This window comes from Balaenoptera physalus, assembly GCF_965194825.1.
Source record: "Balaenoptera physalus genome assembly, chromosome: 6".
In the NCBI taxonomy this organism is placed as follows: domain Eukaryota; kingdom Metazoa; phylum Chordata; class Mammalia; order Artiodactyla; family Balaenopteridae; genus Balaenoptera; species Balaenoptera physalus.
In genome coordinates this window covers 18,746,394-18,767,348 of record NC_138885.1, presented here as the reverse complement: position 1 = coordinate 18,767,348, position 20,955 = coordinate 18,746,394, and the positions used below count along the sequence as shown (strand labels likewise).

At 39.5% G+C, this 20,955-nt stretch overlaps 1 protein-coding gene across 18 annotated transcripts in view; it reads left to right on the top strand.

The window, feature by feature from the left end:
• Window positions 1-20,955, top strand: part of NCKAP5 (NCK associated protein 5) — a 1,104,646-nt gene that overhangs the window by 802,629 nt on the left and 281,062 nt on the right. For all 18 annotated transcript variants that reach the window (XM_082465765.1, XM_082465761.1, XM_082465763.1 and 15 more), the window contains one exon: window positions 9,064-9,213. In XM_082465765.1, the coding sequence (XP_082321891.1) occupies window positions 9,064-9,213 (150 nt within the window). The remainder of the gene's footprint in view (window positions 1-9,063; window positions 9,214-20,955) is intronic.

Below are 20,955 nucleotides of genomic sequence, written 5' to 3'. Positions count from 1 at the left end.
ATATTTTTTTAACATCTTTATTGGAGTATAATTGCTTTACAATGGTGTGTTAGTTTCTGCTTTATAACAAAGTGAATCAGCTATACATACACATATATCCCCATATCTCCTCCCTCTTGCATCTCCCTCCCACCCTCCCTATCCCACGCCTCTAGGTGGTCACAAAGCACCGAGCTGATCTCCCTGTGCTATGCAGCTGCTTCCCACTAGCTATCTATTTTACATTTGGTAGTGTATATATGTCCATGCCACTCTCTCACTTCGTCCCAGCTTACCCTTCCCCCTCCCCATGTCCTCAAGTCCATTCTCTCCGTCTGCGTCTTTATTCCTGTCCTGCCCCTAGGTTCTTCAGAACCACTTTTTTTTTCTTTTTCTTAGATTCCATATATATGTGTTAGCATAGGGTATTTGTTTTACTCTTTTTGACTTACTTCACTCTGTATGACAGTCTCTAGGTCCATCCACCTCACTACAAATAACTCAATTTCATTCCTTTTTATGGCTGAGTAATATTCCGTTGTATATATGTGCCACATCTTCTTTATCCATTCATCTGTCGATGGACACTTAGGGTGCTTCCATGTCCTGGCTATTGTAAATAGTGCTGCAATGAACATTGTGGTACATGACTCTTTTTGAATTATGGATTTCTCAGGGTACATGCCCAGTAGTGGGATTGCTGGGTCCTATGGTAGTTCTATTTGTAGTTTTTTAACGAACCTCCATACTGTTCTCCATAGTGGCTGTATCAGTTTACATTCCCACCAACAGTGCAAGAGGGTTCCCTTTCCTCCACACCCTCTCCAGCATTTATTGTTTCTAGATTTTTTGATGATGGCCATTCTGACTGGTGTGAGATGATATCTCATTGTAGTTTTGATTTGCATTTCTCTAATGATTAGTGATGTTGAGCATTCTTTCATGTGTTTTCTGGCAATCTGTATATCTTCTTCGGAGAAATGTCTATTTAGGTCTTCTGCCCATTTTGGATTGGGTTGTTTGTTTTTTTGATATTGAGCTGCATGAGCTGCTTGTATATTTTGGAGATGAATCCTATGTCAGTTGCTTCATTTGCAAATATTTTCTCCCATTCTGAGGGTTATCTTTTCATCTTGTTTATGGTTTCCTTTGCTGTGCAAAAACTTTTAAGTTTCATTAGGTCCCCTTTGTTTATTTTTGTTTTTATTTGCATTTCTCTAGGAGGTGGGTCAAAAAGGATCTTGCTGTGATGTATGTCATAGAGTGTTCTGCCTATGTTTTCCTCTAAGAGTTTTATAGTGTCTGGCCTTACATTGAGGTCTTTAATTCACTTTGAGTTTATTTTTGTGTATGGTGTTAGGGAGTGTTCTAATTTCATTCTTTTACATGTAGCTGTCCAGGTTTCCGAGCACCACGTATTGAAGAGGCTGTCTTTTCTCCATTGTATATTCTTGCCTCTTTTATCAAAGATAAGGTGACCATATGTGTGAGGGATTATCTCTGGGCTTTCTATCCTGTTCCATTGATCTATGTTTCTGTTTTTGTGCCAGCACCATACTGTCTTCATTACTATAGCTTTGTAACATAGTCTGACGTCCGGGAGACTGATACCTCCAGCTCCGTTTTTCTTTCTCAAGATTGCTTTGGCTATTCGGGGTCTTCTGTGTTTCATACAGATTTTTTGGAAATTTTTTGTTCTTTCTCCTTGAAAAATGCCATTGGTAGTTTGATAGGGATTGCATTGAATCTGTAGATGGCTTTGGGAAGTATAATCATTTTCACAATGTTGATTCTTCCAATCCAAATACATGGTATATCTTTCCATCTGTTTGTATCATCTTTAATGTCTTTCATCGGTGTCTTATAGTTTTCCGCATACAGGTCTTTTGTCTCCTTAGGTAGGTTTATTACTAGGTATTTTATTCTTTTTGTTGCAATGGTAAATGGGAGTGTTTCCTTAATTTCTCTTTCAGATTTTTCATCATTAGTGTATAGGAATGCAAGAGATTTCTGTGCATTAATTTTGTACCCTGCTACTTTACCAAATTCATTGATTAGCTCTAGTAGTTTTCTGGTAGCATCTTTAGGATTCTCTGTGTATAGTGTCATGTCATCTGTAAACACTGACGGTTTTACTTCTTCTTTTCTGATTTGGATTCATTTTATTTCTTTTCTTTCTCTAATTGCTGTGGCTAAATCTTCCAAAACTATGTTGAATAATAGTGATGAGAGTGGGCAATCTTGTCTTGTTCCTGATCTTTGTGGAAATGGTTTCAATTTTTCACCATTGAGAACGATGTTGGCTGTGGGTTTGTCATATATGGCCTTTATTATGTTGAGGTAAGTTCCCTCTATGCCTACTTTCTGGAGGGTTTTTATCATAAATGGGTGTTGAATTTTGTTGAAAGCTTTTTCTGCATCTATTGAGATTATCATATGGTTTTTATCCTTCAGTTTGTTAATATGGTTTATCACGTTGATTGATTTGCATATATTGAAGAATCCTTGCATTCCTGGGATAAACCCCACTTGATCATGGTGTATGATCCTTTTAATGTGCTGTTGGATTCTGTTTGCTAGTATTTTGTTGAGTAGTTTTGCATCTATGTTCATCAGTGATATTGGCCTGTTGTTTTCTTTCTTTGTGACATCTTTGTCTGGTTTTGGTATCAGGGTGATGGTGGCCTCGTAGAATGAGTTTGGGAGTGTTCCTCCCTCTGCTATATTCTGGAAGAGTTTGAGAAGGATAGGTGTTAGCTCTTCTCTAAATGTTTGATAGAATTCGCCTGTAAAGCCATCTGGTTCTGGGCTTTTGTTGGTTGGAAGATTTTTAAACACAGTTTCAATTTCAGTGCTTGTGATTGGTCTGTTTATATTTTCTATTTTTCCTGGTTCAGTCTCGGAAGGTTGTGCTTTTCTAAGAATTTGTCCATTTCTTCCAGGTTGTCCATTTTATTGGCATATAATTGCTTGTAATAGTCTCTCATGATCCTTTGTATTTCTGCAGTGTCAGTTGTTACTCCTCCTTTTTCATTTCTAATTCTATTGATTTGAGTCTTCTCCCTGTTTGCTTGATGAGTCTAGCTAATGGTTTATCAATTTTGTTTATCTTCTCAAAGAACCAGCTTTTAGTTTTATTGATCTTTCCTATCCTTTCCTTCTTTCTTTTTCATTTATTTCCAGTCTCATCTTTGTGATTTCTTTCCTTCTGCTAAATCTGGGGGGGTTTTGTTCTTCTTTCTCTAATTGCATTAGGTGTAAGTTTAGGTTGTTTATTTGAGGTGTTTCTTGTTTCTTGAGGTAGAATTTTATTGCTATAAACTTCTGACTTAGAACTGCTTTTGCTGCATCCCATAGGTTTTGGGTTGTCGTGTTTTCATTGTCATTTGTTTCTAGGTATTTTTTGATTTCGTCTTTGATTTCTTCAGTGATCTCTTGGTTATTTAGTAGCGTATTGTTTATTTTCCATGTGTTTGTATTTTTTTACAGATTTTTTCCTGTAATTTGTATCTAGTCTCATAGTGTTGTGGTTGGAAAAGTTACTTGGTATGACTTCAATTTTCTTAAATTTACCGAGGCTTGATTTGTGACCCAATATATAATTTATCCTGGAGAATGTTCCATGAGCACTTGAGAAGAAAGTGTATTCTGTTGTTTTTGGATGGAATGTCCTATAAATATCAATTAAGTCCATCTTGTTTAATGTATCATTTAAAGCTTGTGTTTCCTTATTTATTTTCATTTTGTATTATCTGTCCATTGGTGAAAGTGTGGTGTTAAAGTCCCCTACTATGATTGTGTTACTGTCAGTTTCCCCTTTTATGGCTGTTAGCATTTCCCTTATGTATTGAGGTGTTCCTATTTTGGGTGCAAAAATACTTAAAATTGTTATATCTTCTTCTTGGATTGATTCCTTGATCATTATGTAGTGTCCTTCTTTGTCTCTTGTAATTGTCTTTCTTTTAAAGTCTATTTTGTCTGATATGAGAATTGCTACTCCAGCTTTCTTTTGATTTCCATTTGCATGGAATATCTTTTTCCATCCCCTTACTTTCAATCTGTATGTGTCCCTGGTCTGAAGTGGGTCTCTTATAGACAGCATACATACAGGTCTTGTTTTTGTATCCATTCAACCAGTCTGTGTCTTTGGTTGGAGCATCTAATCCATTTACATTTAAGGTAGTTATCGATATGTATGTTCCTATTACCATTTTCTTAATTGTTTTGGGTTTATTATTGTAGGTCTTTTCCTTCTCTTGTGTTTCCTGCCTAGAGTAGTTCCTTCAGCATTTGTTGTAAAGCTGGTTTGGTGGTGCTGAATTCTCTTAACTTTTGCTTGTCTGTAAAGGTTTTAATTTCTCCATCGAATCTGAATGAGATCCTTGCTGGGTAGAGTAATCTTGGTTGTAGGTTTTTCCCTTTCATCACTTAAATATGTCCTGCTACTTCCTTCTGGCTTGCAGAGTTTCTGCTGAAAGATCAGCTGTTAACCTTATGGAGATTCCCTGGTATATTATTTGTTGCTTTTCCCTTGCTGCTTTTAATATTTTTTCTTTGTATTTAATCTTTGATAGTTTGATTAATATGTGTCTTGGCGTGTTTCTCCTTGGATTTATCCTGTATGGGACTCTCTGCACTTCCTGGACTTGGCTGACTGTTTCCTTTCTCATATTAGGGAAGTTTTCAACTATAATCTCTTCAAATATTTTCTCAGCTCCTTTCTCTCTCTCGTCTCCTTCTGGGACCCCTATAATGTGAATGTTGGTGCGTTGAATGTTGTCCCAGAGGTCTCTTAGACTGTCTTCATTTCTTTTCAGTCTTTTTTCTTTATTCTGCTCTGCAGTAGTTATTTCCACTATTTTATCTTCCAGGTCACTTATCCGTTCTTCTGTCTCAGTCATTCTGCTATTGATTCCTTCTAGAGAATTTTTAATTTCATTTATTGTGTTGTTTATCATTGTTTGCTTTTTAGTTCTTCTAGGTCCTTGTTAAATGCTTCTTGTATTTTCTCCATTCTATTTCCAAGATTTTGAATCATCTTTACTATCATTACTCTGAGTTCTTTTTGAGGTAGACTGCCTATTTCCTCTTCATTTGTTTGGTCTGGTGTGTTTTTAACTTGCTCCTTCATCTGCTGTGTATTTCTCCGTCTTCTCATTTTGCTTAACTTAATGTGTTTGGGGTCTCCTTTTCGCAGGCTGCAGGTTCATTGTTCCCATTGTTTTTGGTGTCTGCCCCCAGTGGCTAAGGTTGGTTCAGTGGGTTGTGTAAGCTTCCTGGTGGAGGTGACTGATGCCTGTGTTCTGGTGGATGAGGCTGGATCTTGTCTTTCTCGTGGGCAGGACTGCGTCCAGTTGTGTGTTTTGGGGCGTCTGTGACCTTATTATGATTTTAGGCAGCCTCTCTGCTAATGGGTAGGGTTGTGTTCCTGTCTTGCTGGTTGTTTGGCATGGGGTGTCCTGCACTGTAGCTTGCTGGTCATTGAGTGGAGCTGGGTCTTAGCGTTGAGATGGATATCTCTGGGAGAGCTTTCAGCATTTGATATTACTTGGAGCCGGGAGATCTCTGGTGGACCAGTGTCCTGAACTCGGTTCCCCCACCTCAGTGGCTCAGGCCTGAGACCCGGCCGGAACACCACGACCCTGTCAGCCACATGGCTCAGCAGAAAAGGGAGAAAGAAAGACACAAAGAAAGAGAGAAAGAGAGAGAGAGAGAGGGAGAGAGAGGGAGGGAGGGAGGGTGGGAGGGAGGAAGAAGGAACAGAAAATAGTTATTAAAATAGAAAATTTAAAAATATATTATTAAAAATTTTAAAAGTTAAAAAAATAAATAAATAAAAAAGTTAATAAGAAAAATAAAGAAGAGAACAGCCAGACCTAAAACCAAATTCAGCAATAATAACAAGCACTAAAAACTATACAAAAAACAAAAAAAACAAACAAAAAAAACCGGACAGACAGAACCGTAGGACAAATTGTAAAAGCAAAGCTATACAGACGAAATCACGGAAAGAAGCATACACATACACACTCAGAAAAAGAGAAAAAGGAAAAATATATATATTAAAAAAAAGGAACAGAGCAAGCAAATCAATAAACAAATCTACCAATGATAATAAGCTTTAAATACTAAACTAAGAAAAACATAAAACCAGAAACAAATTAGATGCAGAAAGCAAACCCCAAGTCTTCAGTTGCTCCTAAAGTCCACCGCCTCAATTTTGGGATGATTCATTGTCTATTCAGGTATTTCACAGAAGCAGACACATCAAGTTGACTGTGGAGATTTAATCCGCTGCTCCTGAGGCTGCTGGGAGAGATTTCCCTTTCTCTTCTTTGTTCGCACAGCTCCTGGGGTTCAGCTTTGGATTTGGCCCTGGCTCTGCGTGTAGGTCTCCTGAGGGCATCTGTTCTTCGCCCAGACAGGAGGGGGTTAAAGGAGCAGCTGATTCAGGGGCTCTGGCTCACTCAGGCCGAGAGGAGGGATGGGTACAGAATGCGGGGCGAGCCTGCAGCAGCAGAGGCCAGCGTGACATTGCACCAGCCTGAGGCGCGCCATGTGTTCTCCCGGGGAAGTTGTCCCTGGATCACGGGACCCTGGCAGTGGCGGGCTGCACAGGTTCCCGGGAGGGGAGGTGTGGAGAGTGACCTGTGCTCGCACACAGGCTTCTTGGTGGCTGCAGCAACAGCCTTGGCATCTCATGCCCGTCTCTGGGGTCCGCGCTGATCGCTGTGGCTCGAGCCTGTCTCTGGAGCTCATTTAGGTGGTGCTCTGAATCCCTTTTCCTCGTGCACCCCGAAACAATGGTCTCTTGCCTCTTAGGCAGTTCCAGACTTGTCCCCAGACTCCCTCCTGGCTAGCCGTGGTGCACTAGCCCCCTTCAGACTGTGTACACGCAGCCAACCCCAGTCCTCTCCCTGGGATCCGACCTCCGAAGCCCGAGCCTCAGCTCCCAGCCCCCGCCCGCCCCGGTGGGTGAGCAGACAAGCCTCTCGGGCTGGTGAGTGCTGGTGGGCACCAATCCTCTGTGTGGGAATCTCTCCGCTTTGCCCTCCGCACCCCTGGCTGCGCTCTCCTCCGTGGCTCTGAAGCTTCCCCCCTCTGCCACCCGCAGTCTCCGCCCGCGAAGGGACTCCTAGTGTGTGGACACCTTTCCTCCTTCGCAGCTCCCTCCCACTGGTGCAGGTCCTGTCCCTTTTCTTTTGTCTCTGTTTTTCCTTTTTTCTTTTGCCCTACCCAGGTACAAGTGGGGAGTTTCTTGCCTTTTGGGAAGTCTGAGGTCTTCTGCCAGCGTTCCGTAGGTGTTCTGTAGGAGTCAGTCCACATGTAGATGTATTTTTGATGTATTTGTGGGGAGGAAGGTGATCTCCATGTCTTACTCCTCCGCCGTCTTGAAGGTCCCTCCCTAGATGATTTTTTTTTAAAAGCTTGCTTTACAGTCCCAAGTTAGTGTTTAATTACAGTGATCCCAAATCTTGAAAGAGAAGTAGGAGGACCTCTTTATTTCAAAATTGTGTTGGTAACTCTGCAGATTTCAAGTTTCTTATCATGGAAATGAAAGTCTGCTGATTCAACAAACCTTAAAGAATCAAAGCTGTAAAAATACAGTCATAACCTGGATTTTTGTCCCGGCCTGAGGATCTGCACATTAAACTTGCTGAGCATGAATCTGAGCTGAACTTACACCTGCTGCAGAAGTGAACACACCTGTACGTTGTATGTGGCCTTGCCCAGGCCTGATTTCATAAAGAGCTATCACCTGCCTAGTCAGTTGCACATTCATATAAAGAAATGGAAATTATATGTTGAAATCTGTAGGAAACAGATTAACACCTGTTTATCTGTATAGATTAACATGGATCAAGTTTCTATGTAGTCTCCAGTGTTTCATATACCTATACATACACATGTATACTTATATATGTGTACATATACATTGACGTTTTTACTTACTTCATATCTTATTTTCAAAAAATAAGTTAAATAATTTCAGGACTTCCAAAGTACTTTCGTGAACACAGTTTGAAAACCTGTTTTTTTTTTCCCACTTATGCTATTCTTTTCTCAGTAGATTTTTTAAGTGCTTAAAGGTTAAGAATCATATTTTTTGTGCTTCTGTATTTGCAGATGATCTTAGTTTAAGGCTAAATATAAAGAAGCCTCTCACCATTGATAATCCAGTTTAGCCCACATGGTTGCCAACCAACTGTTATTAATACAAGGATTTCTGCAGCATTGTGGTTAGAATTAAAAAGTGTGACGGAATGATGTCACCTGATTCTGTAGCACGGTATCTTGATGTATGTACAAAAATGGATGAAATTTTATTTTTATATGATAGGCTCTTGACATTTCTTTTTCCCTTGAAAACAAGAGCCAATCATGAGGCTCAAATTAATACTTCTCGACTTCCAAAGAGCTGCCAGAGACAAGGTTGAGTGAGGAGCCTCCAGCAAACAGGGAGGGAAGACAAGATAACATTTTATGTCTGCCTCAAGGCTCTAGTACAAATCCGGGAGTGTTAGAAAGGGGACTATAGGGCCCTTAAGAGCCATGTCATTAGTGAGCCAAAGGAACTAAATGGTTTCAGCTTAGAATTCTGAAATCATTATCATTTCAATATTTTGTGATATTTTCTTTTCCCTTAAATTAATTGAATGGTTGCATGTCCAGTGACTTTGATGATCTTATTTTGAGGAGCTAAGCTGTTCACAAGTCAAGGTATCAAGGTTGACTTATTTTTCCCCAGTTTAGAGCACAGCTGAATTTCATGCTGCATATAAAAATGGATTAACCGCATGACTCCACCTACCGTTTTTATGGGCTCGGTCACTTCTCCAACAGAGCAGAGGACATGTGCATTCAGTGGTGGTGACTCAGTGACTTGTCCCACCAAGATTCATTAAAATTATCTACTGTGTTTACTAATATAAGCCCCACTCAGAATTTGTTTAGCAAAACCTTCTCTACCTCAGCCCCGGAAAGAATGCAAAAAGAGTAGGGAGGTTCCAAACTTCTCAACCTTAAACTCTTGCTTATTTTTCAGTGGAGGTTATTGAAAGCAACAATTCTTTCTTGCTTCAGGAAAAACTGTCAGAGGAAGAGAGAAAACACAAGGAAGCTTTGGAAGACCGTCACATGGTGGTAGATGAGGATTCAAGGAGTGAAGGCAGCAGTGCAGATGAGGGGAAAGAAAAGACCAAATTGCTGTTAGAAAGATTGAAGGCTCTAGAGGTAAGAAATGGAACCATTTTTACACGTTTACAGAAAAATAACCGTGTTTTGCTTCCTGTATTGGCCCCGCTTTTGAGTGAATATAAATCTTCCTTTCTTAGATCTCCCAGACTAATAGGATCTAGTAGCTCCCATTGGGATGCCTTTGTCAATGATGAGCACAGAGTTAAAATTTGTGACCCTGAAAGAGTCTTGACCTAGTGACTATGATTGTACTGCCTTAAAAAAGTGCATAGATCAATAATTCATTTTACTTTCAGTTTGACCCTCAAACTGGATCAGTTTCCCTGAAATTGCAAGTTCCTTGAGGGAAGGGCTATGTGATATTTCGCTTTGTTTCCCAATGCCTAATGATCAAATAAGTGAATGAATAAACAAAATATTGAATTCTATGTAAGGGCGATTGTAAGAAAAGTAATTTTAAGCAGTAGAGCTATTTCTTCAAAAAACAAAAAAGCTTGTGCAGAAGTGCACCGTGTAAGACATATAAAAATAGAGGTGAAGTTGAGCTAAGGGGTGCTTTAAGGAGGGTTTTCAACCACTGTAGTCCTCCAAAACAGTTTGAAAACTCTGGTCTGTTGCTTAGTGGCATTTGACATCACTTAGAGTGTTAATTCCTGAATATTTATAGCAGCCCTCCAAGAGCATTTCAGTTATTAGGTCACATGCTGAAAGATCTAGCAAAGATGCCTTTTTCCATGAGTTGGCTTACCTACTTTCAGTAAATGTTCTGTTTGCATATAGAACTGGGACGTAATCATTTTCAAGCAAGGACTATGGTAAGCCTGCCTTTTCTTAAACTAGGCACAAGGGACCTTCAACCAGTATCTAAAAATGTAGTTCTTCCATAGTGTCTACAGAATCCTGAAACTTCCTGCAGTAATGTGAAGAAATAAGACCTCGAGAGATCTTGTTTTCTACAGTAGGTTTCTGCAATCCTGACCCTAACCCTAACCTACCACCTTGTCTGTAGGTGCATGCCATTTTTACTTAATTTCCTCAGCAATAGTGAAGCAAAATAAATAAGATTATGGACTTTGGAGTTGGGTTTGAATCTCAGTTCTATTATTTTCTAGTTTTGACACCTTAGGCAAATTAATTAGGCTCTCTGTGTGTCTGTTTCCTCAACTGCAAAACTGGGGATGATAATAGTAACTTTCCTTACAGGGAAGTATCGAGGGTTAAGTGAGTTAATATTTGTACGGCAGTGCCTGGCATATGGTCTTTTCTGTCCTCCTACTCCAAGGCTCCTGCCTTTCCTTACATGATTTTTCCCCCATTTATCTGAATGCAATGATTAATATAAGAACTATGAATGAAAAACTTCAGCTGCTCTACACAGGAGTGACTTAAGTGCGTTATGTCACATATGGGGCAGAAGAGAGGTCAATTTAAGGAACCGCTGATGGTTCCTTTTCAGCAAAAGGCCAATAATCACCCCTGTTTCCCCAAAGGTTCTCATAGTTTTAGCGTTTTTAATATAATCACCATGAAAAGTGGGAAAGCCTTCTCAAGGGAAACCGAGGTGGTTATCTGAGAGTTTTGAGAACTGATGGCTTTGTCTTGAGGTTGAATTAACTGGATTTAATAGTAGGAAGGAGTTGATATTACAATTTATTTCCCTAGAACCGTATACTTAAATTGTTAGTTTTGTTGATGATTGTGGTGCACATTGCTTTTAGTTCCTCTAATTGTCACTGAGACAACTTTGTGAAGGACATTTTATTTAATCAAGCTAAAAGTATTTAAAAAATACCTTTGGCAGCAAATGTTTCTTAAACCCTCACTGAGTAAATGAGAAGCACTATTTTTTTTTCCTTTCACGAAGATCTTTACACTTGAGGCAACAGCTCTTGCCTGCAGCATCATTTGGATGCAATAGATGATATCTCTAAATGCCATGAAGCCCCGCAATTTTAATTTACAAACATATTTTATTTTCTAAATTAATGTCCTCTAGTCAGTGTCATAGCTTGTTCTGTAAAATTCTTTGCTCAATAGTAAATGAACTCTCTTCTTTGCTCCCAAATCTCACTGTTGTCTACTTAAACAGATAATAAAAAGAAATCGTATCACATATAGACATACCCCACATGTATGGGGGGTATGTCACACACTCATACATCATCTGATTTTCATATGAATTTCATTTTACTTTATTTCATTTTTTAAAATTTACTATTTGTGTTCTCTGTATAGAATCCTTTGCATAAGTTAGCAATTACTGCGAAAAGATAGAGGGCTGCTTTTGACGGATTGTAATCACAGCTGGTCACAGACCCCCCACATAGATTTATACACTTTAACAAAATGCTCTTTTGCAAGATTGCAGGTGAATTAACCATAATGCTTCAAAATTATTTGGGTGCATTTTGATATCATACAGCAAGATTTTAGAAAAACAAAACTATTTTCCATCAGTGTATTTTTGAAACAACCATATTTGTGTACCTTAATCCCTTGGCCCCTGGTGTGGTAGGAGCAGAGAGGGATGGTTGTCAGGGTGATGGAAAACAGATTTCCTTAATTCCTGCTCCACAAACAGGTCCCAAGAAGGTGCAGAAAAGAAGCGACACAAACTTACTTTTAATATTATGTTCTTGATAAATATCACTATGTTATTCAAAACCAGCCTAGGGAGGAATGGATTGGGAGTTTGAGATTAGCAGTTGCAAACTATTATATATAGAATGGATAAACAACAAGGTCCTACTGTATAGCACAGAGAACTGTATTCAGTATCCTGTGAAAAACCATAATGGAAAAGAATATGAAAAAGAATGTGTGTGTATATATATGTGTAACTGAATCACTTTGCTGTACAGAAATTAACACAACACTGTAAATCAACTGTACATGAATAAAATACATTTTATTTTTTTAATATCTTTATTGGAGTATAATTGCTTTACAATGTTGTGTTAGTTTCTGTTGTACAACAAAGTGAATCAGCTATAAGTATACGTATATCCCAATATCCCCTCCCTCTTGAGCCTCCCTCCCACCCTCCCTATCTCACCCCTCTAGGTGGTCACAAAGCACCTAGCTGATCTCCCTGTGCTATGTGGCTTCTTTCCACTACCTATCGGTTTTACATTTGGTAGTGTATATATGTCTATGCCACTCTCTCACTTCGTCCCAGCTTACCATAACTTCCTCCACTGTGTCCTCAAGTCCGTTCTTTACGTCTGCGTTTTTATTCCTGCCCTGCCACTAGGTTCATCAGTACCGTTTTTTAGATTCCATATATGTGTGTTAGCATACGGTATTTGTTTTTCTCTTTCTGACTTACTTCACTCTGTATGACAGACTCTAGGTCCATCCACCTCATTACAAATAATTCAATTTCGTTCCTTTTATGGCTGAGTAATATTCCATTGTATGTATGTGCACCATCTTCTTTATCGATTCATCTGTCAATGGACATTTAGGTTGTTTCCATGTCCTAGAAATCGTAAATAGTGCTTCAATGAACATTGTGGTATATGCATCTTTTTGAATTATGGTTTTCTCAAGGTATATGCCCAGTAGTGGGATTGTTCTATTTTTAGTTTTTTAAGGAACCTCCATAGTGTTCTCCATAGTAGCTGTATCAATTTACATTCCCACCAACAGTGCAGGAGGGTTCCCTTTTCTCCACACCCTCTCCAGCATTTATTGTTTGTAGATTTTTTGATGATGGCCATTCTGACCAGTGTGAGGGGATACCTCATTGTAGTTTTGATTTGCATTTCTCTAATGATTAGTGATGTTGAGCATTCTTTCATGTGTTTGCTGGCAATCTGTATATCTTCTTTGGAGAAATGTCTGTTTAGGTCTTCTGCCCATTTTTGGATTGGGTTGTTTGTTTTTTGATATTGAGCTGCATGAGCTGCTTGTATATTTTGGAGATTAATCCTTTGTCAGTTGCTTCATTTGTAAATATATTCTCCCATTCTAAGGGTTGTCTTTTCATCTTGTTTATGGTTTCCTTTGCTGTGCAAAAGCTTTGAAGTTTCATTAGGTCCCATTTGTTTATTTTTGTTTTTATTTCCATTTCTCTAGGAGGTGGGTCAAAAAGGATCTTGCTGTGATTTATGTCACAGAGTGTTCTGCCTATGTTTTCCTCTAAGAGTTTGATAGTGTCTGGCCTTACATTGAGGTCTTTAATTCACTTTGAGTTTATTTTTGTGTATGGTGTTAGGAAGTGTTCTAATTTCATTCTTTTACATGTAGCTGTCCAGGTTTCCGAGCACCACTTATTGAAGAGGCTGTCTTTTCTGCATTGTATATTCTTGCCTCCTTTGTCAAAGATAAGGTGACCATATGTGCATGGGTTTATCTCTGGGCTTTCTATCATGTTCCATTAATCTGTGTTTCTGTTTTTGTGCCAGTACCATACTTTCTTGATTACTGTTGCTTTGTAGTATAGTCTGAAGTCAGGGAGCCTGATTCCTCCAGCTCTGTTTTTCTTTCTCAAGATTGCTTTGGCTATTCGGGGTCTTCTGTGTTTCCATACAAATTGGGAAATTTTTTGTTTTAGTTCTGTGAAAAATGCCATTGCTAATTTGATATGGATTGCATTGAATCTGTAGATTGCTTTGGGTAGTATTCATTTTCACAATGTTGATTCTTCCAATCCAAGAACATGGTGTATCTTTCCATCTCTTTATATCGTTTTTTATTTCTTTCATCACTATCTTATAGTTTTCTGCATACAGGTCTTTTGCCTCCTTAGGTAAGTTTATTCCTAGGTATTTTACTCATTTTGTTGCAGTGGTGAATGGGAGTGTTTCGTTGATTTCTCTTTCTGATTTTTCATTGTTAGTGTATAGGAATGCAAGAGATTTCTATGCAGTAATTTTGTGTCTTGCTACTTTACCAAATTCATTGATTAGGTCTAGTAGTTTTCTGGTGACATCTTTAGGATTTTCTATGTGTAGTATTATGTCATCTGCAAACAGTGACAGTTTTACTTCTTCTTTTCCAATTTGGATTCCTTTAATTTCTTTTTCTTCTCTGACTGCTGTGGCTAAAACTTCCAAAACTATGTTGAATAATAGTGGTGAGACTGGGCACCCTTGTCTTGTTCCTGATCTTAGAGGAAATGCTTTCAGTTTTTCACCAATGAGAATGATGTTGGCTGTGGGTTTGTCATATATGCTTTTATTATGTTTAGTAAGTTCCCTCTATGCCTACTTTCTGGAGAGTTTTTATCATAAATGGGTGTTAAAGTTTGGTAGAAGTTTTTTCTGCATCTATTGAGATTATCATATGGTTTTTATCCTTCAGTTTGTTAATGTGGTGTATCACATTGACTGATTTGCATATATTGAAGAATCCTTGCATTCTTGGGATAAACCCCACTTGATCATGGTGTATGATCCTTTTAATGTGCTGTTGGATTCTTTTGCTAGTATTTTGTTGATGATTTTTGCATCTATGTTCATCAGTGATATTGGCCTGTAGTTTTCTTTTTTTGGTGACATCTTTGTCTGGTTTTCATGTCAGGATGATGGTGGCTTCGTAGAATGCTTTTGGGAGTGTTCCTCCCTCTGCTATATTTTGGAAGAGTTTCAGAAGGATCGGTGTTAGCTCTTCTCTAAATATTTGACAGAGTTCGCCTGTGAAGCCATCAGGCCCTGGGATTTTGTTTGTTGGAAGAATTTTAATCACAGTTTCAATTTCAGTGCTTATGATTCGTCTCTTCTTGTTTTCTATTTCTTCCTGGTTCAGTCTTGGAAGGTTGTACTTTTCTAAGAATTGGTCCAGTTCTTCCAGGTTTTCTGTTTTATTGGCATATAGTTGCTTGTAGTAGTCTCTCGTGATCCTTTCTATTTCTGTGGTGTAAGTTGTTACTTCTCCTTTTTCATTTCTAATTGTGTTGATTTGAGTCTTCTCCCTTTTTTTCCTGATGAGTCTGGCTAATGGTTTGTCAATTTTGTTTATCTTCTCAAAGAACCAGCTTTTAGTTTTATTGATCTTAGCTATTTTTTTCCTTCATTTCTTTTTCATTAATTTCTCATCTCATCTTTATGATTTCTTTCCTTCTGCTAACTTTGGGCTTTTTTCTTTTTGTCCTTCTTTCTCTAATTGCATTAGGTGTAAGTTTAGGTTGTTTATTTGAGATGTTTCTTATTTCTTGAGGTAGGATTGTATTGCTATAATCTTCTGACTTAGAACTGCTTTTGCTGCATCCCATAGGTTTTGGGTTGTCGTGTTTTCATTGTCATTTGTTTCTAGGTATTTTTTGATTTCCTCTTTGATTTCTTCAGTGATCTCTTGGTTATTTAGTAGCGTATTATTTATTTTCCACGTGTTTGTATTTTTTTACAGATTTTTTCCTGTAATTTGTATCTAGTCTCATAGTGTTGTAGTTGGAAAAGTTACTTGGTACGACTTCAATTTTCTTAAATTTACCGAGGCTTGATTTGTGACCCAATATATAATTTATCCTGGAGAATGTTCCATGAGCACTTGAGAAGAAAGTGTATTCTGTTGTTTTTGGATGGAATGTCCTATAAATATCAATTAAGCCCATCTTGTTTAATGTATCATTTAAAGCTTGTGTTTCCTTATTTATTTTCATTTTGGATGATCTGTCCATTGGTGAAAGTGCAGTGTTAAAGTCCCCTACTATGATTGTGTTACTGTTGATTTCCCCTTTTATGGCTGTTAGCATTTCCCTTATGTATTGAGGTGCTCCTCTGTTGGGTGCATAGATATTTACTATTGTTATATCTTCTTCTTGGATTGATCCCTTGATCATTATATATCCTTGTCTCTTGTAATAGTCTTTATTTTAAAGTCTATTTTGTCTGAGTATTGCTACTCCAGCTTTCTTTTGATTTCCATTTGCATGGAATATCTTTCTCCATCCCCTCACTTTCAGTCTGTATGTGTCCCTAGGTCTGAAGTGGGTCTCTTGTAGACAGCATATATATATATATGGGTCTTGGTTTTGTATCCGTTCAGCCAGTCTGTGTATTTTGCTTGGGGCACTTCATCCATTTACATTTAAGGTAATTATTGATATGTATGTTCCTATTACCATTTTCTTAATTGTTTTGCATTTGTTTTTGTAAGTCCTTTCCTTCTCTTGTGTTTCCTGCCTAGAGAGGTTCCTTTAGCATTTGTTGTAAAGCTGGTTTGGTGGTGCTGAATTCTCTTAACTTTTGCTTGTCTGTAAAGGTTTTAATTTCTCCATTGAATCTAAATGAGATCCTTGCTGGGCAGAGTAATCTTGGTTGTAGGATTTTCCCTTTCATTACTTTAAATATATCTTGCACTCCCTTCTGGCCTGTAGAATTTCTGCTGAAAGATCAGCTGTTAACCTTATGGGGACTCCCTTGTATGGTATTTGTTGCTTTTCCCTTGCCACTTTTAATATTTTTTCTTTGGGTTTACTTTTTGTTAGTTTGATTTATATGTGTCTTGTAGTGTTTCTCCTTGGATTTATCCTATATGGGACTCTCTGCGCTTCCTGGACTTGATTGACTATTTCCTTTCCCATCTTGGGGAAGTTTTCAACTATAATCCCTTCAAATATTTTCTCAGACCCTTTCTTTTTTTCTTCTTCTTCTGGGACCCCTATAATTTGAATGTTGGTGCGCTTAATGCTGTCCCAGAGGTCTCTGAATCTGTCCTCCATTCTCTTGATTCTTTTTTCTTTGTTCTGCTTTGCAACAGTTATCTCCACCATTCAATCTTCCAGCTCACTTATCCGTTCTTCTGCCTCAGTTATTCTGCTACTGATTCCTTTTAGAGTATTTTTAATTTCAGTTATTGTGTTGTTCATTACTGTTTGTTTGTTCTTTCGTTCTTCTAGGTTCTTGTTAAACATTTCTTGTCTTTTCTCCATTCTATTTCCAAGATTTTGGATCATCCTTACTATCATTACTCTGAATTCTTTTTCAGGTAGTTTGCGTATTTCTTCTTCATTTTTTCTGTCTTATGGGTTTTTATCTTGCTCGTTTGCATGTAGGATATTTCTCTGTCTTCTCATTTTGTCTAATTTACAGTATTTGAGGTCTCCTTTCCCTAGGGTACAGGGTTTTAGTTCCTTTTGCTTCTGTTCTCTGCCCCCAGTGGTGGGGTTGGTCCAGTGTCTTGTTTAGGCTTCCTGATGGGAGGGACCAGTGCCTGCGTTCTGGTCGGTGGAGCTGAGTGTCTTCCCTCTGATGAGCAGGGCCATGTCAGGTGGTGTGTTTTGGGGTGTCTGTGAGCTTAGTATGATATTAAGAAGTCTGTGTGCTGATGGGTGGGTTTGTGTTCTTGTCTTGTTTGTTGTTTGGTGTGAGGCGTCTGGCGCTGGGAGCTGCTGCCAGGTGGGTGGAGCCAGGTCTTGGATTCAGGTAGAGGCCTCCATGAGAGCTCTCGGCAATTAATCTTCCCTGGGGCCGGGGATTCTCTAGTGGTCCAGCATCCTGGACTTGGTGCTCCCACTCCAGAGTCTCAGGCCCGACTTGTGGTCAAGGGACCAAGACCCTGCAAGTCACTTGTCCCAGCAATAAATGGGGTTAAAAAAAAAAAAAAAAGACTAACAAAACCCCTGACAAATGGTAAAAATTAAAATCAAACAGAAACAGAAACAAGGAAACACGCACTGACACAAAAGAAACAAAAACAGAACCAAATAAAACAAAAAGCAAGAGAACAACCAGAGAAACAAAGGAACCCAAGAACAAAATCAAACAATTAAGAAGAAAGCTGACAAAAACCCAAAACCAAAAAACAGAACCAAAGCAGAGTGCCAACTGGAGAATGAAGCAAAGAAACAAAACAAACTGCCAGAGATGTTATAAAAAAAAAAGAAAAAGAGAAAGGAGAAAGAACACAGAACAACAGAAAAGCAACGTAGAAACAGAACTACAAAAAATAAAAAAAGAAAGTATATTAAAGAAAAAAAAAGACAAAACCCTGAGGAAATGGTAAAAACAAAATCAAACAAACAAAACCAGAAACAAGGAAACACACAGACATAAAAGAAACAAAAACAGAGCCAAATAAAACAAAAAGTAAAAGAACAACTAGACAAATAGAAGAACTCAAAAATGAAATCAAACAATTAGGATTAAAACTAACAAAAACACACAACCTAAGAACAAAAGAAAAGCAGTGTGCCAGCTGAAGAATAAAGCAAGGAAACAGAACAACCAATAAAAATGATTTAAAAAATAATAAAATAACATAAAAAGGGAAAAAACACAGGACAACAGAAAGGCAAAGTAGAAATGGAAACAAATATATATATATATACACATAGATATATATATTTTTATGTAAAAAAATAGGAAGAAAAAATAAGGGAAAAGAACACAGAACAACAGAAAAGCAAAGTAAAAATAGAAATGTATAAAAAAAAAAGTAAAACTAAAAAATAAAAATATGTTATAAAACACAGAGATCCCAAAAGACTAAAAAAAAAAAATTAAAACGACAAAGAAAGACAGAAAAAGAAAGAAACCAAAAAAAAAAAAAAAAATAGACCCAACAACAGAATGAATCAAAACATAATAAAATTAATAGTAATAATTATGTTTCCCTGGGGTCTACACTGTAAGTGTCCTTGCACACGCCGTTAGCCACAGCCCTCCTCTGCCTCCCCAGGATGCCCTCCTCTGCCTCTGGGCTGGTCTCTGGACCTGCTGTGGGCCCTGTGGTGACCCCTCAGACTCTGATCTGGCCCAGTTCCTGTGTGTGCTGCCCCCAAAGTCCACAGCTGCCAGAGCTAGACTGTTTTCATCTGTGGGAACACTCATTGTGTACTCAGATATTCCATAGACACAGGGTCTACCTAGCTGATTGTGGGATTTAATATGCAGCTTGTACAGCCGATGCAAAGATTTTCGATGTTCTTTCTTAGTCACCCCATCCCTGGGGTTCAGCTTTGGTTTTACCCCCACCTCTGCATGTGGTCCACCCACAGGAGTCTGGTCCTGAGGCTGCCTTGGAGCTCTTGGGTCTGCCCTTGTGAGGACCGGGCACAGAGGTGGTATGACTATTTGGATCGCGGGAGTCTTGGTAGCGCCAAATGCGCAGGGAAGCGGTGGCCACGGGGCACAAGAGATATGGCCCTAGTGAGGGCCTTTTCTGGTGTTCGGCATAAGGCACATGAGGGCCAGCCCTTGCTGGGGTTTTTCTGGTGCCTGGCAGCAGGTGCACGAGGGCCAACCCTGAAAGGGCTTTTTTTTATTATTGCCCACATTAGGGCCACCTCTGAGGGAGCTTTCTTTTATTGCTCGGCAGCTGGCACACAAGAGCCAGCCCTGAGCGGGGTCTTTTATTGTCGTTGGCAGGCGCTGGCACGTGGGGAGAGAGAGATTACAATAGTGGCTCCTCCCCCTGTGTGTGACTCAGCAGTAGCGCCCTGCTTCCATGGCAGTCCAGTCTTCCTCTGTAGCATTCCCTGCTGCGGATTTCCTCCCTCCTGTCTCCTCGGTCCGTCTCCCCACAGCCAACAGCAGTTCTCACTCTGGGCCTGTTCTCCAATCCCCATGCACCAGCTCCCCCACCCCCTTGCACACCTGTGAACACACATCCCCGTCCAGGGATGTAGGGCCGCGGTACAGACCGTCTCTGTATTTCTCACTCTGTCCTGTCTGCCACAGATTGGCTGCTTCACCCTCTTCTGACAGCCTCAAATGCTTCCCTTCTGTCCCGGTCAATTTCCCAGTCAGAGAGGGGGTTTCCTCGAATTCAGGAATCTCTCCTCTGCTTCAGCTCCCCTACACCAGGGTGCAGGTCCCGTCCTGCTTCCTCTCCTCCTCCTTCTCCCTTCTTTTTTCCATCCTACCCAGTTATGCAGGGATCTTTATAGTCCTTTCTGTTGTCCAAGGTCTTCTGCTGGTTTTCAGCCACTGTTCTGTGAGAATTGTTGCATCTGTCGATGTATTCCTGATGCATCCATGGAGAGAGATGAACTCCACATCCACCTACTCCTCTGCCATCTTGAATCTCCAATAAAATAAATTAAAAAAAAATAAAACAGCTTAGATTATAGCTGAGTGGTCCCTGACTTTGAGAATTAGGTATATGTTGTCCAAGCATCAGATCCCCCAACCTGAGGAAAGTCTAGGGCTCCCATCCCCACCACCAATCCCACCCCAGTGTCGTTCCCTCCTGTGGTCATTCCTGGGGCCGAGTTCCTACCCCACTCAGCTTTCAGTCCCCCTTTCTTCTCCTTTCAGAAACAATCTCATGTGAAACAGAATCCACTTTACCTACTTTTCCCAAAATCCAACCCCACAAAGGATATGTGGTTGTGCATAATATCCCCAAGGCTAAGGGCTTTGCGCTTGGCCTTTAGATGGCTCTGCCTGCAAGTCCTTCAGCTGCTGGGCATTCCTCATTAGCCCCTTCTCCTCAATTCCCAGCCTCCTGCCATAGAGCGTAGCTAGTGCTTTCCTGCTCACTCCCTCTCCACAGCCTTGCTCCTTATCATTTTACTACATAGAGCTTTATTGGTCCCTACACCCCATTCGTGGTCTCATTCCACGCCATTCCCTGGCTCATCAAGGTATTTTGCTAAATAAGACATTTACCTTCCAAAAAAAAAAAAAAAACCCTGGGCCAGCAGTTCAAACTGATTTCATATACACATGGATTTCACACATTTTCTTTCTCCTCTTAGCAGTTGTTTTCTCAGTGCCCTGGTTTTAGCAGTTGTAAGTCATCCATGAAGAGGAGTAGGGCACTCACCCTCGCCATCCAGCAGCTGCTCCCCTGGGTGTAGATTATAGTTTTTGTTGAGGGTCCTGATGC